General features: G+C 45.1%; 1 protein-coding gene across 1 annotated transcript; it reads left to right on the top strand.

The window, feature by feature from the left end:
- Positions 1 to 330: 330 nt before the first annotated feature.
- Positions 331 to 19,160, top strand: Lap3 (leucine aminopeptidase 3). Its single transcript, XM_021161950.3, has 13 exons — positions 331 to 556; positions 2,022 to 2,137; positions 3,508 to 3,562; positions 3,941 to 4,046; positions 5,049 to 5,208; positions 7,060 to 7,224; positions 9,998 to 10,156; positions 11,311 to 11,435; positions 12,785 to 12,873; positions 13,708 to 13,810; positions 16,041 to 16,120; positions 17,737 to 17,846; positions 18,511 to 19,160. The coding sequence occupies exons 1-13, from the start codon at positions 455 to 457 to the stop codon at positions 18,698 to 18,700; spliced, it is 1,560 nt and encodes a 519-aa protein (XP_021017609.1). The 5' UTR covers positions 331 to 454; the 3' UTR covers positions 18,701 to 19,160.

Raw genomic sequence — 19,160 nt, forward strand, 5'->3', positions numbered from 1 at the left:
TCAATATAAGCACTTAGACCTAATCACTTTCAGGATCCTCATTTTTCAGTAAGGGCTCCCATGTATACACAAACTTGTTAAATAAAATTGACATACTTCTGTTAATCTGCCTTAAACCAAAATCTCAGGCTTCCCAAGCGAGCACGAGCAAGCTGACACGCCCCTGAGCCCGCAGAAACCACGCCCACGACGCCGGCCCGCAAGAAAAGAAGCCCCGCCCCCAAGGGCCTGCCCGCCCTTCCCTAAGGCTCAGAAGCGGGTCTCCGCCCAGTTGCCGACGGCCCCGCCCCCAGGGGCCCGCCCCTTAGGCCCAGCACGGGTCCGGCTTTCTAGCACGGGTCCGGCTTTCTAGCGCGCGTCCGGCGACCCCGGAGGTCCCGCCTCCAGGCGCGCGCCCTGCCACGCGCCACGTGCTCCTTCTCTGGAGGGCGGCGCCGAGGGCCGAACCGAGAAGATGTACTTGCTGCCCCTTCCGGCTGCCGCGCGAGTCGCGCTCCGCCGCCTGGGAGTGAGAGGTCTCTGGGGTCGGGGTCTGTCCACCGCAGACATGACGAAGGTGAGTGGGGGCGGCTCGCTCTCGGGCGGCCGCGCGAGCCCTGGCGGCGGGCAGCAGGGTGACCCGGCGAATCCAGGCCGCGATGTGTAGACGGACGCATCAAGTTGCAGAAATGTTCCCTGGGTTTGCAGGACACCAGCCTGGGCCCGGCTTGCGACGAGGGCGGCCGATGCTGTTTGCCGAGGGCGCGTCCTTTCTTCCTAACTGGACAGTGCTGGGTTCTGAAGGCTGAGCAGAACCGCTCACTGCACCTAACCAGTCTTTACTGACTCCTCCATCTCTCTGATCTCCGAAAAGTTACACGCGCCTATTTCGCCAATTCTTTTAGTTCTCACAGAGACCCTAGAAAGGACAGCGACAGGATTGTCCCAAAGCCTGCTAAGCAGAGTAGCCAGTCACGGCCTGGACCCCCCCCCCCCCCGCTGAAGTGAAGTGGAAGGCCCTGGGGGAGGAAACTGCTGGATTGGGTTTCTGTCCTTTTAGGGAAAAGGGTTTTATTGAGAGAGGTCATCTTGAAATTGGAAGAGGGTCTTCTCCACAGTCTGAGAAATTATGAAGGACACTCAGATGTGAAGAGTCTGGAAGGGCTCATTGGAGTACGTCATGCTTCCAGGACCTGGTGAGGGAGGAATGTTCCAGATGAAGCTTTGAACTCAGGTCGCCTGCAGTTATCACAGATAGCAGAGGAGTTAGGCAGACACCTTTCCAGCCCTGGTCAGTAACAGTGGATAGTCTCAGCTCGATCTCATGGAACCCCAGAATGAGCAATCTTGGGAAAGTTAGAACCTAGCAGTTACCATTGCTAAGGAAGCCTGTTTTCTTCAGTGGAAAGATGGGTCCAGAGTACCTGGGGTGTTTTTGGAAAGGACCCAGACCAGAAAGAAGGCATGTGCACTGTCAAAGTTTAACTACGCAGGAACTCCAGTGTCGGGGACTAGGTTTCCTTACCTGGCAAATGAGAGAAAAGTACTCCTTGAAGTGGCCGTAAGGGAGGCAGTATTTCAAAAGTCGTGAATTGCCTTGTGAAGTCAAATGATGAGCAGTGGTTTTACATCCTTATTTCAGGTGTTTGGGGCGGGGAGCGTGTGATGGAGATGTGGAGCCACACCATTAAGTGCTTGGCAGAAGGCCCTGCTTCTTCTGCCCTCTCTGCAAAGTCACACACTTTCCTCGATTGACAGGGTACTAAGCAATGTGGACATCCCTGATCTGAAATTTGAAGCACTCCCAAAACTGAGCGTTCGTTCACTAGACTTCTGAATGTCTGTAGAAGGTCCTGCAGCTAACCCTTGAGTCAAAACACAAGTATTTTAAATGACCGAACCCTGAGACAGTAGATCTGAAACAAGTGATTTTCAGGTTTAGGGCTGGCCCAAGATGTCTCACATAACCCCTTCTGCATCTGGACAGCCAATGCTCTCTGGGGGATCTACTCTGTATTTATCTTTCTTGATTTTTTTTTCAGGGTCTTGTTTTAGGAATTTATGCCAAAGACAAAGATGATGACCTGCCACAGTTTACAAGTGCGGGAGAGAGTTTTAATAAGTTGGTGTCTGGAAAGCTGAGGGAAATGTTGAACATGTAAGTGTTACTATAATTGGGCTTCCTTTTTGTTTGCGTGTGTATTTTGCATTGTGAGACAGGGTCTCTGCTGTGTAGCTCTGGCTGTCCTGGAACTTGTAGATCAGGCTGGCCGGCTTTAAACTCATAGACATCCACCTGCCTCGTTCCCTGGAGTTCTGGAATTAAATGTATTTGTCATAAAACAGGGCGGGGTTGTAGTTCTTAAAGGCCCCAAGATTTAAAGAGAGTATTCTCCTTGTATCAGATAAACTTAATGGAGCCCTGACCAGCAGGTTCTCTGGAAATGAAAGTATGTTCTTGAAGAAGCTGGGCAGTTGTTTGAGTGTGGGTGGGTCTGCAGTTCTGGGAAGTCATGTGGTTTCTAGCCAGTCAGGAACCTATTGTGAAGGATTTCGGGGGGGGGGGGGGGGGGATCCAGAAAGGAATAGATTTCCTCAGCCCACTCCCTAGGCTCAGGTTCACAATTCGTACTCTCCTGTCTGGCACCAGCCTCTGAATGCACTTTAACTGAGTAATTTAAAAACAGCCTAAGGTCCTGCCCTTTTATTTCATGGCTGGACTTTGAAGGCTTTTCAAATGTTAAAGTACGAGTGGGTCATCTGATTAGCAAGAGTACAGCCTGAAATTCAGTCAGTCTGGAGAGGGCCTGAGATCCGATCTCTCTCTCCTAGATTAGCAAGGTCCTAGAGGAAGTAGGAAGACTTTAATCTGCTGACCACATTTGGCAGAAATAGAGAGAGCAGCATAAGCCCCTTTAATGACCTGTTACTCAGGTAACAGACAGACTGTATGTTAGAGGGTCCCAGGTGTCACCTGATAGCTATAGTAATTCTATCTGATACATTGTAAGTACATTGTAGGACTTGTACCTCCTCTTGCTTGCTAGTTCTTTATTAGTACATAGCCTTCACTAGGACCTAAATCTTTAACCCAGAAACTAACCTGTTAAGAGTCCAGAGTGCAGAGGCCTCCCTGCAGGGTTACTGTGGGGCTACAGCCTCAGCCTCTGTATTCCTGGTCTCTGGCTACAGTAGAATACCTCTTTTGTTTGGAAATTGCTATCTCTCATCTCAGTAAACAGTCTGGGAAACGCCTATGCTGGAGACAGTACTGTCAAGTCTGTGGCTTTGGTCACCACTCTGGGTTTGTTTGTTTGCTTGTTTGTTTGCTATTTTATGGTATTTCTTTTAGTAGAAAGGTTCCCACCATTTAGTACACCATCCAGTGCTCAGAGGGGTACTTTACCTATCCATTGGATTGCCTTCTCTTTTGAAAAAAAAAGGACATGGCCACATTCGGTAGTCTAGGCTGAGCCAGAACTCACTACAGACTCTAATGTTTAAAACAACCGTCTCCTCTTCCTTTAGATCTGGACCTCCTCTCAAGGCAGGCAAAACCAGAACCTTCTATGGTCTGCATCAGGTATGAAGTGAAGGGCATGCTGGTCTGGTGAATCCATATCGAGACCTCCCGTGTGCTCATTACTGTGGGCGCAGTTTGGCTAGCACTTTTGTGCTTCCGTTAAGCAAAAGCACTCCTTATGGTCAGGAAGGAGAATGGCTGTCTCTCTGGCTCGTATTCCTCAATGTGGAGGGGAGGCACCACCTCATGCAGAGTAACTTGGAGGATTACCTCACTCTGCCTCTCACATCTGTTGCACTTACCAACACACAGGGCTCCAGTTTGTTAAACCTAGAGTGGCTCTCTGCCAGCTCTGTCTCCCTCTATCATAACTTTCTGGAGGAGCTGTTTTAAAAGTTCACAGTGGTTGATGGTTGACTTGGTGTGTTTGTGGACCAGGACTTCCCCAGCGTGGTGGTGGTCGGCCTTGGCAAACGATTGGCTGGAGTTGATGACCAGGAAAATTGGCACGAAGGCAAAGAAAACATCAGAGCTGCTGTTGCAGGTTGGCTTTCTTGTTATGTTTAATAGCTGAAGGTTCTCGAGGGCTCGTTCCCTTTTGTCCACTCACTGCCACCAGCCTTACCCTGCCCCCGTGCAACAGCTCAGCAAGTTCAGTGTATAGAGATGTGTTTGACCTTACCTAGATACAGAGGCTAGCTTGTGACATTGTCATGTTTAGTATGTTCTGCTTTCTGTTGGGAGGTTTGCTTCCATTTCTTCTTAGAAATATCTTCTATCAGAAATTGTGATGTGTAGACAGTTTTCCATTTTGTAATGCAACCACAGTGCTGCCTGACTTTAGATAGTACAGAACCCTTAGATTTACAAACTAGAGAAAAGAGTAACAGAGCGTGGGATACTTATTCATTGCTAGCAAAAGACGAGGGCCTGTCCCAGTTGGCTTGATAGGTGGGTTGGGGGAAATGAGGCCGATGTCATTGAGCCACTGTGTTGCTTAGCAGCAGGGAAAGCCTTTCCCACAGGACAACTGCCCCAAATGCAGTTGGAGAAGCACTCTGAGGCAGCAGTAATTTGCTTGACTAATCCTTGGCCTGGGTATTATCATAAATGCTTATTAAGTTTACTTTCAGAGTTAAGTGGCGATGCCTAACTTTTATTTGAGAGTCTTTGTTGACACAGTTTTAATAAATGCTGTTGATGATGGCTTTTGCTCAGTTGCTTGGCTGAAAGCTCAACGTCATCATTTCTTGGTCCCTTTAATCTGGCAGCTCCCGGTGATTGGGAAGCTTTGTCAGGAAACGCTAGCACTTCTGAAGTATTCATGGTTGTGTCTGCCTCTCACTGATGGTTTCCCCCTTGAGAGGTTCTGTGCCTTTGTCCTCTGTACTCAGCTCGGCTAGTGAGGCACATACCATCCGCACTTTATAGAAGGGGAAATGAAAGTTTAGAAGTAGATGACGGTTGCCAGTTGTTCCCCTGGCACACCACCGCGTGCCTCTGCTTTGTGTTGACTCGGTTGGTTTTCTGCTTCTGCTGTCTGAAGCGGGATGCAGGCAGGTCCAAGACCTGGAGCTGCCGTCCGTGGAGGTGGATCCCTGTGGAGATGCGCAAGCTGCTGCAGAAGGAGCTGTGCTTGGTCTCTATGAGTACGATGACCTGAAGCAGAAGAAGAAGGTGGCTGTGTCGGCGAAGCTCCATGGAAGGTGATGGGAGGAAACCAGGGTATGGGTGGCACTCACAAGCAGGCATTCTGACAGCATGCTTTGGAGAGACGAGCTGCCTGCTCTTCAGGGTCCAGCAGTGCCAAGTGGCTTGTGTGTATCCTGCTTACTGTCTCAGCTCTCTTTACAGTGTGATAGTTGTCCCCAAGCTCCGCTCCTGGTACTTGTCATGTGTGTGAATCCTCTGTGGCTCCTGAGAATTTTTTGTACTTGCTGGTCACTAAGAAGCATTCACAGTGTTGGCTTTTCCCAGAAGGAGGGATGCCTTGACAGAATATCCTAATGAGCTTTAATCCAAATACTTCCCATTTAGCTGGGAATGTTTAGCTGACATGCTAAACATTAGACCTGTGTGGATGAGAGCCTTCCACCTCTGCCATGACAGGAGATGGTTTTAGAAGATAACTGACTACCTATGACTGCAGCCCTATTCTAGTCTTAAAGGGACTGGTCTGTGCTGTCAGGGACAGACAATGAAAGATCTTCAGTTCCAGGAGCTGTGATGCCAGCAGGTTGCTCTTGGCATAGAATGATGGTTAGTGTCTGTTAAAGAGGGGTTGGGAATGAAGGTTCTCTAGAAAGTCACCCACATTTCAATCCTGTCTATCACTTACGTGGGGAAACCTCAGTTAAGTGACCTGAATCAATAGTCCTTTCTTTTTATTTTAGATTTATTTATTTTATTTATATGAGTATACTCTAGTTGTCTTCAGACACATCAGAAGAGGACATGAGATCCTATTAGAGATGGTTATGAGCCACCATGTGGTTGCTGGGAATTGAACTCAGGACCTCTGGAAGAGCAGTCGGTGCTCTTAACCACTGACCCATCTCTCCAGCCTTTTTTCCCTCTTTTTGTATAGAAGAGTTGTAATCCTGGTGTAGAGTTTTGAGTTTTAAGAGACAGTCTCATTGTATAGCCTTAGATTAGTGTTGAACTCACAGTCTTGCTGCCTTGACCTCTGCAGTGCAGCAAGTACAGGCATGTACCATCATTCCTGGTTGATCTCATAGTTTGTATGATAATCCAAAGACAAAATGTGTCAGGTGGGTGGCACATAGTGACTGCTCTGAGATGCCAGCTATTATTTTGTCTGTCTCCGTGTTGCCCATAGTAACTGCTGTCAAAGCGCTAGGATCATGCAGCATGCACCTTTGTGTGTTCTCTTCTAAAGCCAATCCTTGCTGTCTAGTGGGTTGGGATTTAGAGCCTTGATTAGGCACAGTAAGGTGGGAGAGCCTCCAATTTCCCATCTGAATCTTTGCTGCTTGCTGACTTCCCAGTGAATACTTGGGATGGTCATCTCTGCAGAGGACTGGACCTTGGGTAGGAATCACTGCATAACCTTTGCAGGTAGATTTACAGCTTCAAATACGCATCAGACCACACACACACACACACACACACACACACACACACACACACACACAATATGGGGGGGGGGTGTCAGGTCTCTCTTCTTCTTTTTTTGACACAAAGTTTCTTTTCATAGCCCTGGCAACCCTGTAAATTGCTCTATAAACCAGGCTGGTCTCAAGCTCAGAGAGATCTGCCTGCCTCTGCCTTCCAGGTGCAGGGATTGAAGGCATGCGCCACCATGGCCCAGCAAAGGGGGAAATTTGTGAAGTGGACTGCTCAACCAGATTTATCTTACTTCCTCAGTGGGGCGGGCCTGTTTTCTTACTCACAGGATGGATCTAGGTCTTTGGCAATCATTTTTTGCTTGTAGTCTGATTTTTTTTTTTTTTTTTTTTTTAAGATAAGTGCCTCAGTTAGCAGCAGAAAGGTCAGTGTACTTGAGGTTATTTGAGAGTAACTCTTTTCTTCCACAGCGGTGATCTCGAGGCCTGGGAGAAAGGGGTCCTCTTTGCTTCTGGACAGAACTTGGCCCGTCATCTGATGGAGTCTCCAGCCAATGAGATGACACCTACCAGATTTGCTGAAATTATTGAAAAAAACCTCAAAAGTGCCAGTAGTAAAACCGAGGTCCATATCAGGTAATTTCTGATTATGTCATGGACTCGTGGGACACACAGCCAGAAGAATAGTGTGTGCTGTCTTGGCTTTATATCACTTTGATGGTGCAAGCTAAAGTCACTTTGGAAGAAGGAATGTCAGTTGAGAAAAATCCCCTGTGGTGTATTTCCTTGATTGACAGTTGACGTGGGAGGTCCCAGCTCACTCTGGGCAGTGCCATCTCTGAACCAGTGGTCCCGGGTGCTGTGAGAAACCAGGCTGAGCAAGCCATGAGGAGCAAACCAGTAAATAGCACTCCTCCATGGCCTCTGCAACAGCTCCTACCTCCAGACTCCTGTTTGATTTCCTGTTCTGACTTTCCTCAGTAATGACTGTTTCCTAAAAGTGTAAGCTGAAATAAACTTCCCCAAGTTGCTTTATGGCTGTGGTGTTTTATCTCATCAATAGAAACCCTGACCAACACAAGTCAAGATCCTACAGTTGACCTGTGTTCAGGGGAGTGAATTGAGCCCACTAGCAGCTATACACAAAGTCAGACAGAGTTACATTTGAGGTTTGTTTTCCTCACCTTCAAGAAAGTTTCATGATTTCATACTGTGTTGTGGGATTTTTTTTAAAAAATCCATTTTATGGATTAAAATGGAGACATAACTTTCATGTTTATTTCTCTTGAATAAAAAATGGGGAGTTGAATTCCTAGGTGAAAGGATAACTGGTTAACTTTTTTAAAAAAATTGTTTTTATTTTATATGTGTGGGTATTTAGCCTGCATGCATGTCTATGTAGTGTGTGAGTGCTTCAAAGCCAAGAAGACCAGAAGAAGGTGCTGGATCCCAGAAACTGGACATAAACCAGTTATGGGGCACTATGTGGGAGCTAGGAATTGAACTTGAGCCCTTTGGAAGAGCAGGTGGTACTCTTACCTGAGTCATCTCTCCAGCTCCTTGTTAGCATCTACAAAGCTTTCATGATTTTATGTGTTGTCCTGTCTCCGTTTCTGCTTATGATGCAGGTGAAGAGTGCAGTATACTGACTGAGTGGGCACAGGGTGAGAACCCACCTGCCTCATGACCTTGGCTACAACGCATGGGTGCCTTGCCAGGCCTCCCGAGTGCTTGTCAGTGGTATTCACAGTCAGTTCCTCTAGTTTCCATTTCCCTTTCAAAAACTGTCTTCAGCCCATTGCACACCCAATGAGCTTGGGAGTTCTGATTAACATAAATGAACAGACTCTTCTTCTACTTTACTTTCAGGGTTGTTTCTCAAGGGATCGTTTCATGTAAGGGGGATTTTTCAGCACCTAGTTGTGATAAGAGTTCATGGTTTCTGTTTGGTCTTTTAGGACAGTCCCGGGACTTTAGACAGTTTCTATGTGTTGAGGCTGTCAGCGTGTAGGCTCCATGCATGTGTCCTGTCTCAGAAGTGTCTCCTGTCTCAGAGAGTGCCCTGCTCTGTCAGCCTATAGTGGCAATGCTGCCAGGTCAGGGATGGCACGAGGTTCGTAGGCAGGCGTGCACAGTGATGGATCTTGCTGCAAAGGGAAGGACAGGCAGGAAAATGGCTCTGGGAGGCTGCTGCAGAAGCAGGAGCGGGGCTGTTCTGGTAAGGTGTGCAGCAGAGTCTTGGAAAAGCCCAAGGCTATGGGTGAGCAGAGGAAAAAAGAGTTCAGAGAGGGCAGCACGATGCCCAGGCGGCTTGTGACTCACGCTGCTACCCAGCTGCACCACACCCCACTCAGGGTGGGTAGAGCTGCTTCAAAGAAATACAGCTCTTCCAGAAGGGCAAGGCAGCAGTAAGATACCAAGTACTAAGCTTGGATTCAGACATGTGTACACGTTATAAGCTTGTCTTTTTTATGTGATTTATGTTTCTGGTTTCCCTTTGAAATAAGGGGACAGTTTTGGTGTAATGGTCTTGACTAAATGGGCAGGCAAGTACAGGAGCAGTGCTTGGATCTGGCTACTGCTGGTCTTCTCTGGTAGTACAGACTTTGTTATTGTGGCTCTCGGTCAATACAGAACACTTCTTCCTTACCCTAGAAAGAACAGCAATATGGTGTCTTCTGTGTTCTAGCTTGCACTACGATGGGGGTTCATGTTCCTACACTGAGTCTGTGTTTATCATGAGAACTAAATAGTTTTCCCGTTCAGAGACGTCTCAAATTGCACTTGGAACTAGGAGAAATGCTGTGCTAATGTTGAAAAGACAAGCAGGGAAACCGGATATTTTATTCCTGTTGGTGACGGATAGCCTTGTTGTTTTTGTTAGTTTTGTATGTATGCCATTATTAGTAACACAAAAGAAAGCTGAATGCCTTGACTTTAAATTCCCTTCTGTGGACTAAGAGCCTTGCTAATTTCATTTTCAAGTTAAAACCAGAAAGACTTGAGTATTGAACACTATTTATTACCCGAGCTTCCTTTAGTTACCAGGTATAAGCTCTCTGAGTGGTTGTCTCATCCTTGGTAGAGGAGTGCCTGATTTCAGTTTACTGTTGACGCATCCCCAGAGTCAGAGTCAAGTCTTTCCCCTGCGAGGAGACCGAAGCAAATGCTAGGCTCTGATCACTGCTGCCTTCAGCCTGTGTTTGTAGCCTGATGCTGGGATGGAGCTCCTGGTCTTGTGCATACTAAGGATGAGCCCTATCACTGAGTGCACCGGGTCCTGTTCAGCATTTGAATAACTTGCATGTTGTACATTTTTTAGCATACTGTTGAAATTTTTCTAAGTTATTTTGGAATAAATGTAACAGTTCTCTCCTTTTTTTTTCTTTCCCCTCTTTCTGCCCTGTAGACCCAAGTCCTGGATAGAGGAACAAGAAATGGGTTCATTCCTAAGTGTAGCCAAGGGGTCTGAAGAACCACCAGTCTTCTTGGAAATCCACTACACGGGCAGCCCCAATGCAACCGAAGCACCCCTGGTGTTCGTGGGAAAGGGCATCACCTTTGACAGGTACATCTTCGGGGTGACTGACTGGGCTCTCTGTTCTGGTGAATGCCATGTGGGTATAGTGTGATTCCTAAGCACGGGGTTTGCTTGGGTCTTACACATTATAGAAAATGGACTGTGCTGTCAGTTTTGAAATGCAGGGCTTATATATGCCTAAAACAATTGGGAGTTTTAATAACCATGCTCCTGATCTTAGCCCTGTGACCAACAGGGGAGGGAACCACAATTCAGAAGTTCTTTGTTCAGTCACATTCCAAGTACAGTCAGTGGGTTAGAGATGGCAGCTCAGTTGGTAAAGTGATTGTCGTGCCCACACACATGCAAGCATGAACTTCTTACATAGATACCTTTCCCATGCCTTTTCTCTCTCAGTAGCTATCTGCCACCAGCTGGTGTCAGAAGAACTCTTACCTTTTCTGTCTTGTGTGCTTCATAAGAGTGTTCCAGTGTTCCATGAGCTTGTTGGATTTCATGAGTTAGTTAATTCAAAGATTAATTAATTTATTTATTGCTGATGAGATACTCCTTGTGGGTATTGGTGTTAATGATCGAAAGCAGTAATGAATCATAGGTGGCTTGATAGTACATGATGATGTTTCTAATGGCACCTGGTCAGGCTTCATTCAAACAGAAATAAAAGGACCTACCTCACTGTCCATATTTCTGTAATTATTTTCTATCTGTATAAAGGCTATAGAATTGAAGTAATTCAGATTGCAAGTTTAGAAACATGACTTTCTTTGGCAGATATGTGGTGCCTTTGTGTGGTAGTGAACTCTGGGTTTGTATGGGATTTGGGTTTGTTTTGTTTTGAGACAGTCTTGCTGTGTCACCAAATCTGGCCTCCAAGTTGAAATCGTGCTTCAGCTTCCAGAATTCTGGGATTGCAGGCACACACCGCCACATGGATGGTGTTGTGTTTTACATTTTCATGTATTTATTATGTATGCATGCATACATATGGAGACCCAAGTGCCATAGCAGGTCAGGGGAATCACTTCTCTCCTTCTACCATGTGGGTTGGCAGACTCAAACACAGGTTATCACACTTGGCAGCAGGCACCTTTGTCCCTACCCGTCTCTGTTTTAGAGAAAGCAATTTGAACTTTCAACATTGCCATTATTAATGCTGCACATGGTTTCCCTTTGTCTTACAGTGGGGGTATCTCCATCAAGGCTTCTGCAAATATGGACCTCATGAGAGCTGATATGGGAGGAGCAGCAACAATATGCTCGGCCATTGTGTCTGCGGCAAAGCTCAATTTGCCCATTAACATCATTGGTAAGGAGGGAAGGGTTGCCTCTCGTAGTGCTTCCGAATCTAGCCGTATGGTAGAACCGAAACATCCAACAGTTTCTTTCCTTAGACACTTTTAAGTAGCTTCTCATCGGGCAGCAGCTGATTGGCTGAAAGAGGCGTTTTCTGTCTTGAGGTGACTGAGTTAACTGTGTTGTGCAGCCAGCAGGCTGTAACTTGTGCTCAGCCGGCTGTAACTTGTGCTGACTCGTCTTACTTAGGCAAAAGTGGTTAGTGTCAGGAGCACAGATGTCACATCGTTACCTCCTTCCAGCAAGAAAGCCTGCCTGTGTGGAGTGGAGGGTGTCGTCTTGGCCTCATTTATTGATGCCTCATAGGACTCTGCTCCACTCAATGCCTGCTACAAATAAGCAGTTAGTACGAGGGTCTCCTGGCATCACAGATGCGAACTTCCGGAAGCAGTGCTGAGAGTTTATACCATTGCTAATACCGAGACTCAGAGGAAGAAGGGGCTGGGTCTCATGCGTTGTGTGGGGAACCGGCTGGTACTTTAAATCTGTCCGACCTGAATCTCCCTTCCTGAGCCATTCCAGCATCATACGTGGTCTTTTTGTTCTGTGATCAGTCCTTTTTAAAACACAAAAACAAAAACTTACTAGAAATCAATATGCTGACATTCCAACTTGTTTTTACCTCTGAGTACTTTTAACATGTCTAAGGAAATGACATTCTATGTAATGATAATACAATTACATTTCAAACGAGATTATCTAAGAAGGTCCATTTTGTAGATACTTGGTATTTTTTAAGAACTGTTTTTTAAATTATATATGTTAGTGTGTGGTTCTGGGTACATGTGAGTGCAGGTTCCCATGGAGACCAGAGAGGGCGTTGGAGCCACTGGAGCTGGCGTCACAGACTGGGTGCTGGGAACCAAATTCAGGTCCTCTAAAAGCAATGTACACTCTTGGCCCTGAGCCATATCTCTAGCCCCCATATTTAGTTTTGAAATCTAGATCGCCAGCAGAGATAGCATGTTGCATCTGTCTGTTACATTCCCTTACGTTTCTTGCCAAGAGTGCCATTCCTTTCCCTTTCCTTCACGACACTGGGAGTGAGAGAGGTCTAGGCTGTTCTGCGGTTCTGTAACCTGCGTTTACTCCTTCTGGATTAGGATCAGTTAGGCAATGCTCCACGTGCTCCATGCTACCTGACACAGCCTCAGCTGTGCCCCTGGTGATACCACGTTTTGTCACTTGTGAAAGTGAAGACTGTATCTGTCTGTGTGCTTTCCATGGCTCACCGGCAGCCTCCAAAGGATGGTGTTTTTGGATCCAGCGTGTTTCATGTTCTTTACTATATCTTTCCAATAGGTTTGGCCCCTCTTTGTGAAAATATGCCTAGCGGCAAGGCCAACAAGCCAGGGGATGTCGTCAGAGCCAGGAATGGGAAGACCATCCAGGTTTGTGAAGGGACAACACAACAGCCCCATGTGGCATTTCTCAGAACCCCATCCTGGCCACACAACTGCAGTGTAACATGGGTATAGGACCCTGGCTCCTCTTTGGGTCAGGGTGATGGTTTTAGTACAGTTAGTTTCTGATGGAGATTTTTAAGAGTATTTTTTCTTCCCTGTTGTATCTCCCACTAAATTTGCTATAGGTTGTAATCCCAGATGTGCGCCTGGCCTGAAGAGCGCGCCACACCAGGAGAGCATGGGCTCTTAGAGGTGCTTGTGCCATGATGAACTTCTTTCTCTTTGTTAATGTTCAATTAGAAAACACTGCCCTGCGCTTGGGCTCTGTGCTCTGGCATGTGCGGAGCACAAGTACACATGTGCACACAGCTCAGGACCCTGTATCTTTTGCTGAGGGAAGGGAATGGGATTAGAAAAGGTTACCAAAATTTTAAGAGTTTTTGAGCTCGGGGTTCTGATTGCCATGTAATTTTTACTTCCTTGGTTTTGTTTGGTAAGAGAGGGAAGCTAGGGACGCAGGCATGCTGCCCCCTCAGCCCTGTCGCTCTTTCACTATCTCTTCCCAGTTTTCCTTCTTGTTAACAACTGCCATTCTAGTGGACCAGACACTTCCCTACTTATTTTCAGTGTGTGTGTCAGCAGCCAGGACAGGGACTTACAAAGTCACCTTCCAGGTTAGAAACATTCCTGCAATAGCTAAAATAAGTGTCCTTTAACTGCTTCACAACAGGCTGACTTTTCCCATGTCGCCATCAAATGCTGTTGTGTCTGGGTTTTGCAACACGGGTTGTCTGAGCCCTTCTGTTTTTATCTGTGCAGGTTGATAACACTGACGCCGAGGGGAGGCTCATCCTGGCTGATGCACTCTGTTATGCGCACACCTTTAATCCCAAGGTCATCATCAATGCTGCCACCTTAACAGGTCAGACACAGACTCCTGTCGCTGAAACCTGACTTGTTGGTGCAGTGCACACACTGTACTCTGGGCGTTATTTTGCTGAAATTTGGTTTCATTTACTCACATCCAAAGACCCTTCACTAAAGAAACTGCCTCTGCAGTTATAAAAATGTTCTCAATATTAGTTCTGTTGTTTTAAAGCATTCCACAGTCACTTTATGAGTGCACACTACGTATGTGGAGGGCAGAGGATAACTTGTATGACTTGATTTCCCTCCAGCACGTGGGTGTTGGGGATCAGAGTTAGGTTGTGAGGCATGGTGTCAAGCACTAAGCTTATCTTTCTGGTTCTTCAGTGGTAACTTTTAACAGATGGGTCAAATCAACTCATCCTGATTCAAAGAAAAAGAGAGGTGTTTTTTGTTATGACTCCCATCTAATACAAATCTGAAAAGATCAATACATTTCAAAATCAGTGGTATTTATAATATACTAATCATATCATATCTGATTTCCAGTCAATTTTCTAAACTTATAGTTCATACTGTAAAGAAATAAAGACATTTTGAGGATAGCAAGACCTTTGTTTAATGGACACACGGCGGTGTGATAGGGCATGCAAGGAAAGCCCTGGCTTTGGGCCAGCTTGGGTGTATCCCCTGCTCACTAGCTGGGCAGCCGCAGGGAGTTTCTTGGCCTCCAGTGTCAGAACCTGAGGCTGGCTCTGCTTGCTTCACAGATATTAAGGGTTGGGAAGAACTTCATGGAGCTTGTTGAATGCCAGTGTTCCCTGCAGGCCTTGACTTGGCTCTGTAGAGACTGCAGAGCTTCCTGAGGGGTGAGATGGATGGAGACTTGTTACACAACTCCCAAACTCACGATCTTCCATCCAAAATCTCTCCCGAGGAATTCATCTGTACTTCTTTAAGATAAAATTCAGATCATTTGTGTCTTTTGGTTTTGACCTTTCCTGAGTCAAGGAAGCCTTTGCCTGAGCAGAAGTGATTCCCTGTTCCTCTTGTGGGTATAATAACCGTGCACCGTGGTTTACCAAGAATTCCTTTTTATTTCTATTTTTTTTGGAAGTCTGCTCTTTTTTAACTAATTTTTAAAGCTGCCATACAAAGATACAGTTTCGTTTGAGCAGTTTCATAAATGTTTTGAATTGGGCATTATATTATTTCTGTGTCATTTGGTCTCCCTATTCATTTCCTAAAAACTTAAAACTTGGAGAGGCTTCTATCTATGGCAAGGTTGGGGCAGTGATGGATAGGTGGCCTAGAGCCAATGAGATAACACTGGCCCATTGTACTGACCCTTGTCAGTAAGCGTGCTTCTATATTGCAACTGGAACTGTGACAACAGCTGTAGGGTTTTAGAAAACACAGTAAGTTAAAATGTGTACTATGAAATCCTCTTAAATCAAGATACGACATTAAGCCGGGCAGTGGTGGTGCACATCTTTAATCCCAGCACTTGGGAGGCAGAGGCACGTGGATTTCTAAGTTCAAAGCCAGCCTGGTCTACAGAGTGAATTCCAGGACAGCCAGGGCTATACAGAGAAACCCTGTCTTGAGAAACCAAAACAAAAAAAAAAAAAAAAAAAAGAAAAAAAAATGACATTAAATATTTAAACTTATCATTTTCTATTCTTTTAAGTGAAAATATCACATATTGTTTGTAGCTAGTTTTTAATCCTTTTGTGAGAAGTTTAAAAACTGATGGAAATATTTATTAGTTTAGTAGAAAACTTTTGAGGAAAAATGAATATTATAGCAAAACCTACCAACTTGGAAAATAAGGCATTAAATTGATTGGCTAAAATGTGACACACATATCTCACATAGATGGGAGATCTCAAGTGATTACTACTTGCTAAAGTGCCCGATATATAATTGATAGCAAATGATGGCAGTCAGCATGCATTTAACTCCTGCTGAGTGCCAGGTCTCTGCTGGGACCTGAACATAGAGGACATATTCTTAACTGTTTAGAATTCTAGGAATAACTATCAAAAATAAATGATAATTACCTTGGAATGGGCTTGTTGCTAATTGATATCATTTTCCACAATGAAGGGGAATTCTAGCTTTAGAATAGACATAACTAGCTACAGAAGTGACTATTTCTCAAGCTTATATAAGTTTTATAATGAAGGACCATTACAAAACTTTGAGACCACAGTTGTGGTCTGAACAGCAGGAGAGATTGGCCTGAAGAGACTGGCACTGACCTCAGGAACTGTGTCTTACAGGTGCCATGGACGTAGCCCTGGGGTCAGGTGCCACTGGAGTCTTTACCAATTCGTCCTGGCTGTGGAACAAACTATTTGAGGTAGGCCTAAAACATACACCTACAAGTTACAGTGATGATAATTTTGGTGGCCCTTGAATAATATGCTTATACAAATATTAAAGTGATTTTTTTTTCCTGTTGAGTTGCCTTTGAGTTGAAAATAGGTCATTGCAATAAACTTCATTCAGTGGCTTTGGGGTTTCTAAAGATATTTCTAAATTATGGGTGTGATGCCACTTCTCTGTCCTTATAGATGCAGAATGGTGTTAGAATAACTGACAAATTTCATGGCCAAGACTGAAGCTCTGAGGTGCAAAGGGCATGAGGCCAACTCTGTGAAAGCATGCCCCTCTACTGAATGCGTGTGGATTGAGCAGTGTAGACAGTCAGTGGGTCAGGAAGGAGGAGTCGGAGTCTATTCTCTGCTCTGCTCTGCACCTTCCCAGTCATCTTCCATCCTTGCCCCTCTCCCATTACACATTACACTGCATTCACTGCTATTGGCTTTACCTGTCAATACCACGCTTAGCCTAACCTAGCCAGTTTGTAGCCAGCAGGTGACAGTGATTTCTTGGTGACCCTAGTCCTTGCCTTCTGTCATCCTCTCTTCTGGCTGACTTATGTGGCTGTCCTGCTCCTTTGCTAGCTCTGCACTTTGTCCTCCTCTTTGGACAGTGTTTAGTCCTTGGCCTGATTCGTGCTCAGAGTCCTCATGATAGGCTTGTCTGTTCCATGCCTGTTAACAGCCGTGTCTCCAGTGCTCCGTGTGGCTGCTTGGCAGCTCCATCTGGTGGCTCATGTTTCCTTTCACAAGCAGTTAAGGCAGCTTAGCATGGGAATAGACACGTAATCCATGAGGTTTCTTTAATGTCCTAGATTTATTTCTCACTTGACAGTGCTTCTCCCACGTCTCCATCTATTTTGTGAAGCTCACTCTCAGCCTCTGTAGTAGCCAAGCTGTTTCCTTGGAGGCTGAGCCAGGAACCTCTCCTGGTCTTCCTTCCATATTACCCAGCATCTCTCTATTATCATGGTACACACAATATTTGGGTTTTTTGAGTTATTTACTTTTCTAGCTAAAATGATGTGTTCACAGGCGCAAGTAAGCCAACAATCAGCAGCCCATAGTCTGCTTTTCCCAGCGGTAGCTAATGCCTCTGACATACTTAATTCCTAAAACAGGTGCTTTTGGATCTTTTGCTCTAAAGCTTTATTTTTTTTTCTTCTTGTGAAAATGAGTATACCAGCCTTGCTTATCTAGTTTGAGCCTAAACCTTTGATGGCATAGATGTCAACACTGCAGCTCAGTGCCAGCAAGTGAATGGGGAGTTAAGCAGTACACGAATGATGCAGTCTTTCTCAGGACTTGGTGTTCAGTGATGGAGGTCTAGCATGCGTGTCTCCTGCAGACCAAGGTGACCACACCCTTCCTAGTCTCCCACCCTAGTTAAACTCTCAGAGCCTAAAGGTTCCAACTAAGAATTTACTCAATGTCCTATTTCCTAATTCTGTGATAAATCTTTTGTGACCTAAAGCAATCTCAGACATCTCTCCCACCCTTTCTTTGTAGTAGCAGGCTAGAATGGCTCTTCCTTCATGCATCAGACTGTAGAGTTTCTCAGAAAGTATTCTCAAACTGTCACACTTCCTTTCAGGCCAGCGTAGAAACTGGGGACCGAGTCTGGAGGATGCCCCTCTTTGAGCATTATACAAGACAAGTCATAGATTGCCAGCTTGCTGATGTCAACAATCTTGGAAAATACAGGTATGTGAAATGATCTAAATTTCTCTTTCCAATCATTCTTGGTTCCCAAACTACCCTTTAGTGTCTTCCTCCTTACAGAAGATTTTAAAACTAACCAACTTCCTTTTAATGTAGTACTTCTAAGCTTACTGGTGTTAGATTTTTCTCTCATGCGTTCTCTTAATGTTAGAAATTTTCAAATCTAAGGCTTATTTTAAGAAAGTAAGAAAAAGTGATGGGAACTATAGGAATCCATTACGCAGAAAAAGAAGTCTAGAATTTGTCATTCATCCTACAAAGCCGTATCTAAAAATATAGGTTCTCGAAGTGATTTCTGGTTAATTTCTTAATAGATTACATGAGATTAACTTTTCCCTGTTCGTAGTAGAATCTAGCTAGTACAAAAGTAATATTATTTTTAGAAGTCATTTATCGTGTGTGGAGTGATGGATATGCCATGGTCCTGTGGCATGTGTGTAGACAGTAGAGGGCAGCTTTGTGGACTGGGTGCTCTCCTTCTGCATGTATGTGAATATGTGTGTTCCAGAGACTGAGCTCAAGCTGTGTGGCTTGTAAAAGAAGCATACAGTTCCCACTGTCCCACTGGCTCGGAATGTAGCTTCTTAATGACATGTTAGTGCACCCCGACATAAGGAAAATGACCCTGTTTTGCCTTTCTCTTCAGATCTGCAGGTGCGTGTACAGCTGCCGCATTCCTGCGAGAGTTTGTGACACACACGAAGTGGGCACACTTAGACATAGCAGGAGTGATGACCAACAAAGATGAGATTCCCTACCTGCGGAAGGGGATGAGTGGGCGGCCCACGAGGACTCTGATCGAGTTCCTACTTCGCTTCAGTAAAGAGAGTTCTTAGTTCACTCACAAATTGCTCCATCTGTCTTGAATTGGATATTTGACCTTCAAAATATTTTTGAATGAATGAAAATCTTTTAAAGACTAAAATGAATGTTGTTCTTTTTTTTAATCTTAATTTTTGGAATATTTTAATATGCTTGAATCATGGAAATCTAAATGATATATGACTTAATATAGGCCCTTTAAACTATTAAAACATCTTGTAATAATATGCATTTTCAAGCCATATTTACTATTTTTACAAGACAGGGAAAATCTTAAGTCCATAAAAATGGACAAAGGCCAGGGGGTGCACAACTTTGATCCCAGCATTTGGGAGGCAGAGGCAGCTCAATTTCTGAGTTTGAGACCATCGTGGTCTACAGAGTGAATTCCAGGATAGCCATGGCTATACAGAGAAACCCTGTCTTGGAAAAGCAAAACAAAATAAAAACAAAAACAAAAACAAAAAAAACAAA

Source organism: Mus caroli, unplaced genomic scaffold (assembly GCF_978045245.1).
Source record: "Mus caroli unplaced genomic scaffold, Mus_caroli_1 scaffold_4, whole genome shotgun sequence".
In the NCBI taxonomy this organism is placed as follows: Eukaryota; Metazoa; Chordata; class Mammalia; order Rodentia; family Muridae; genus Mus; species Mus caroli.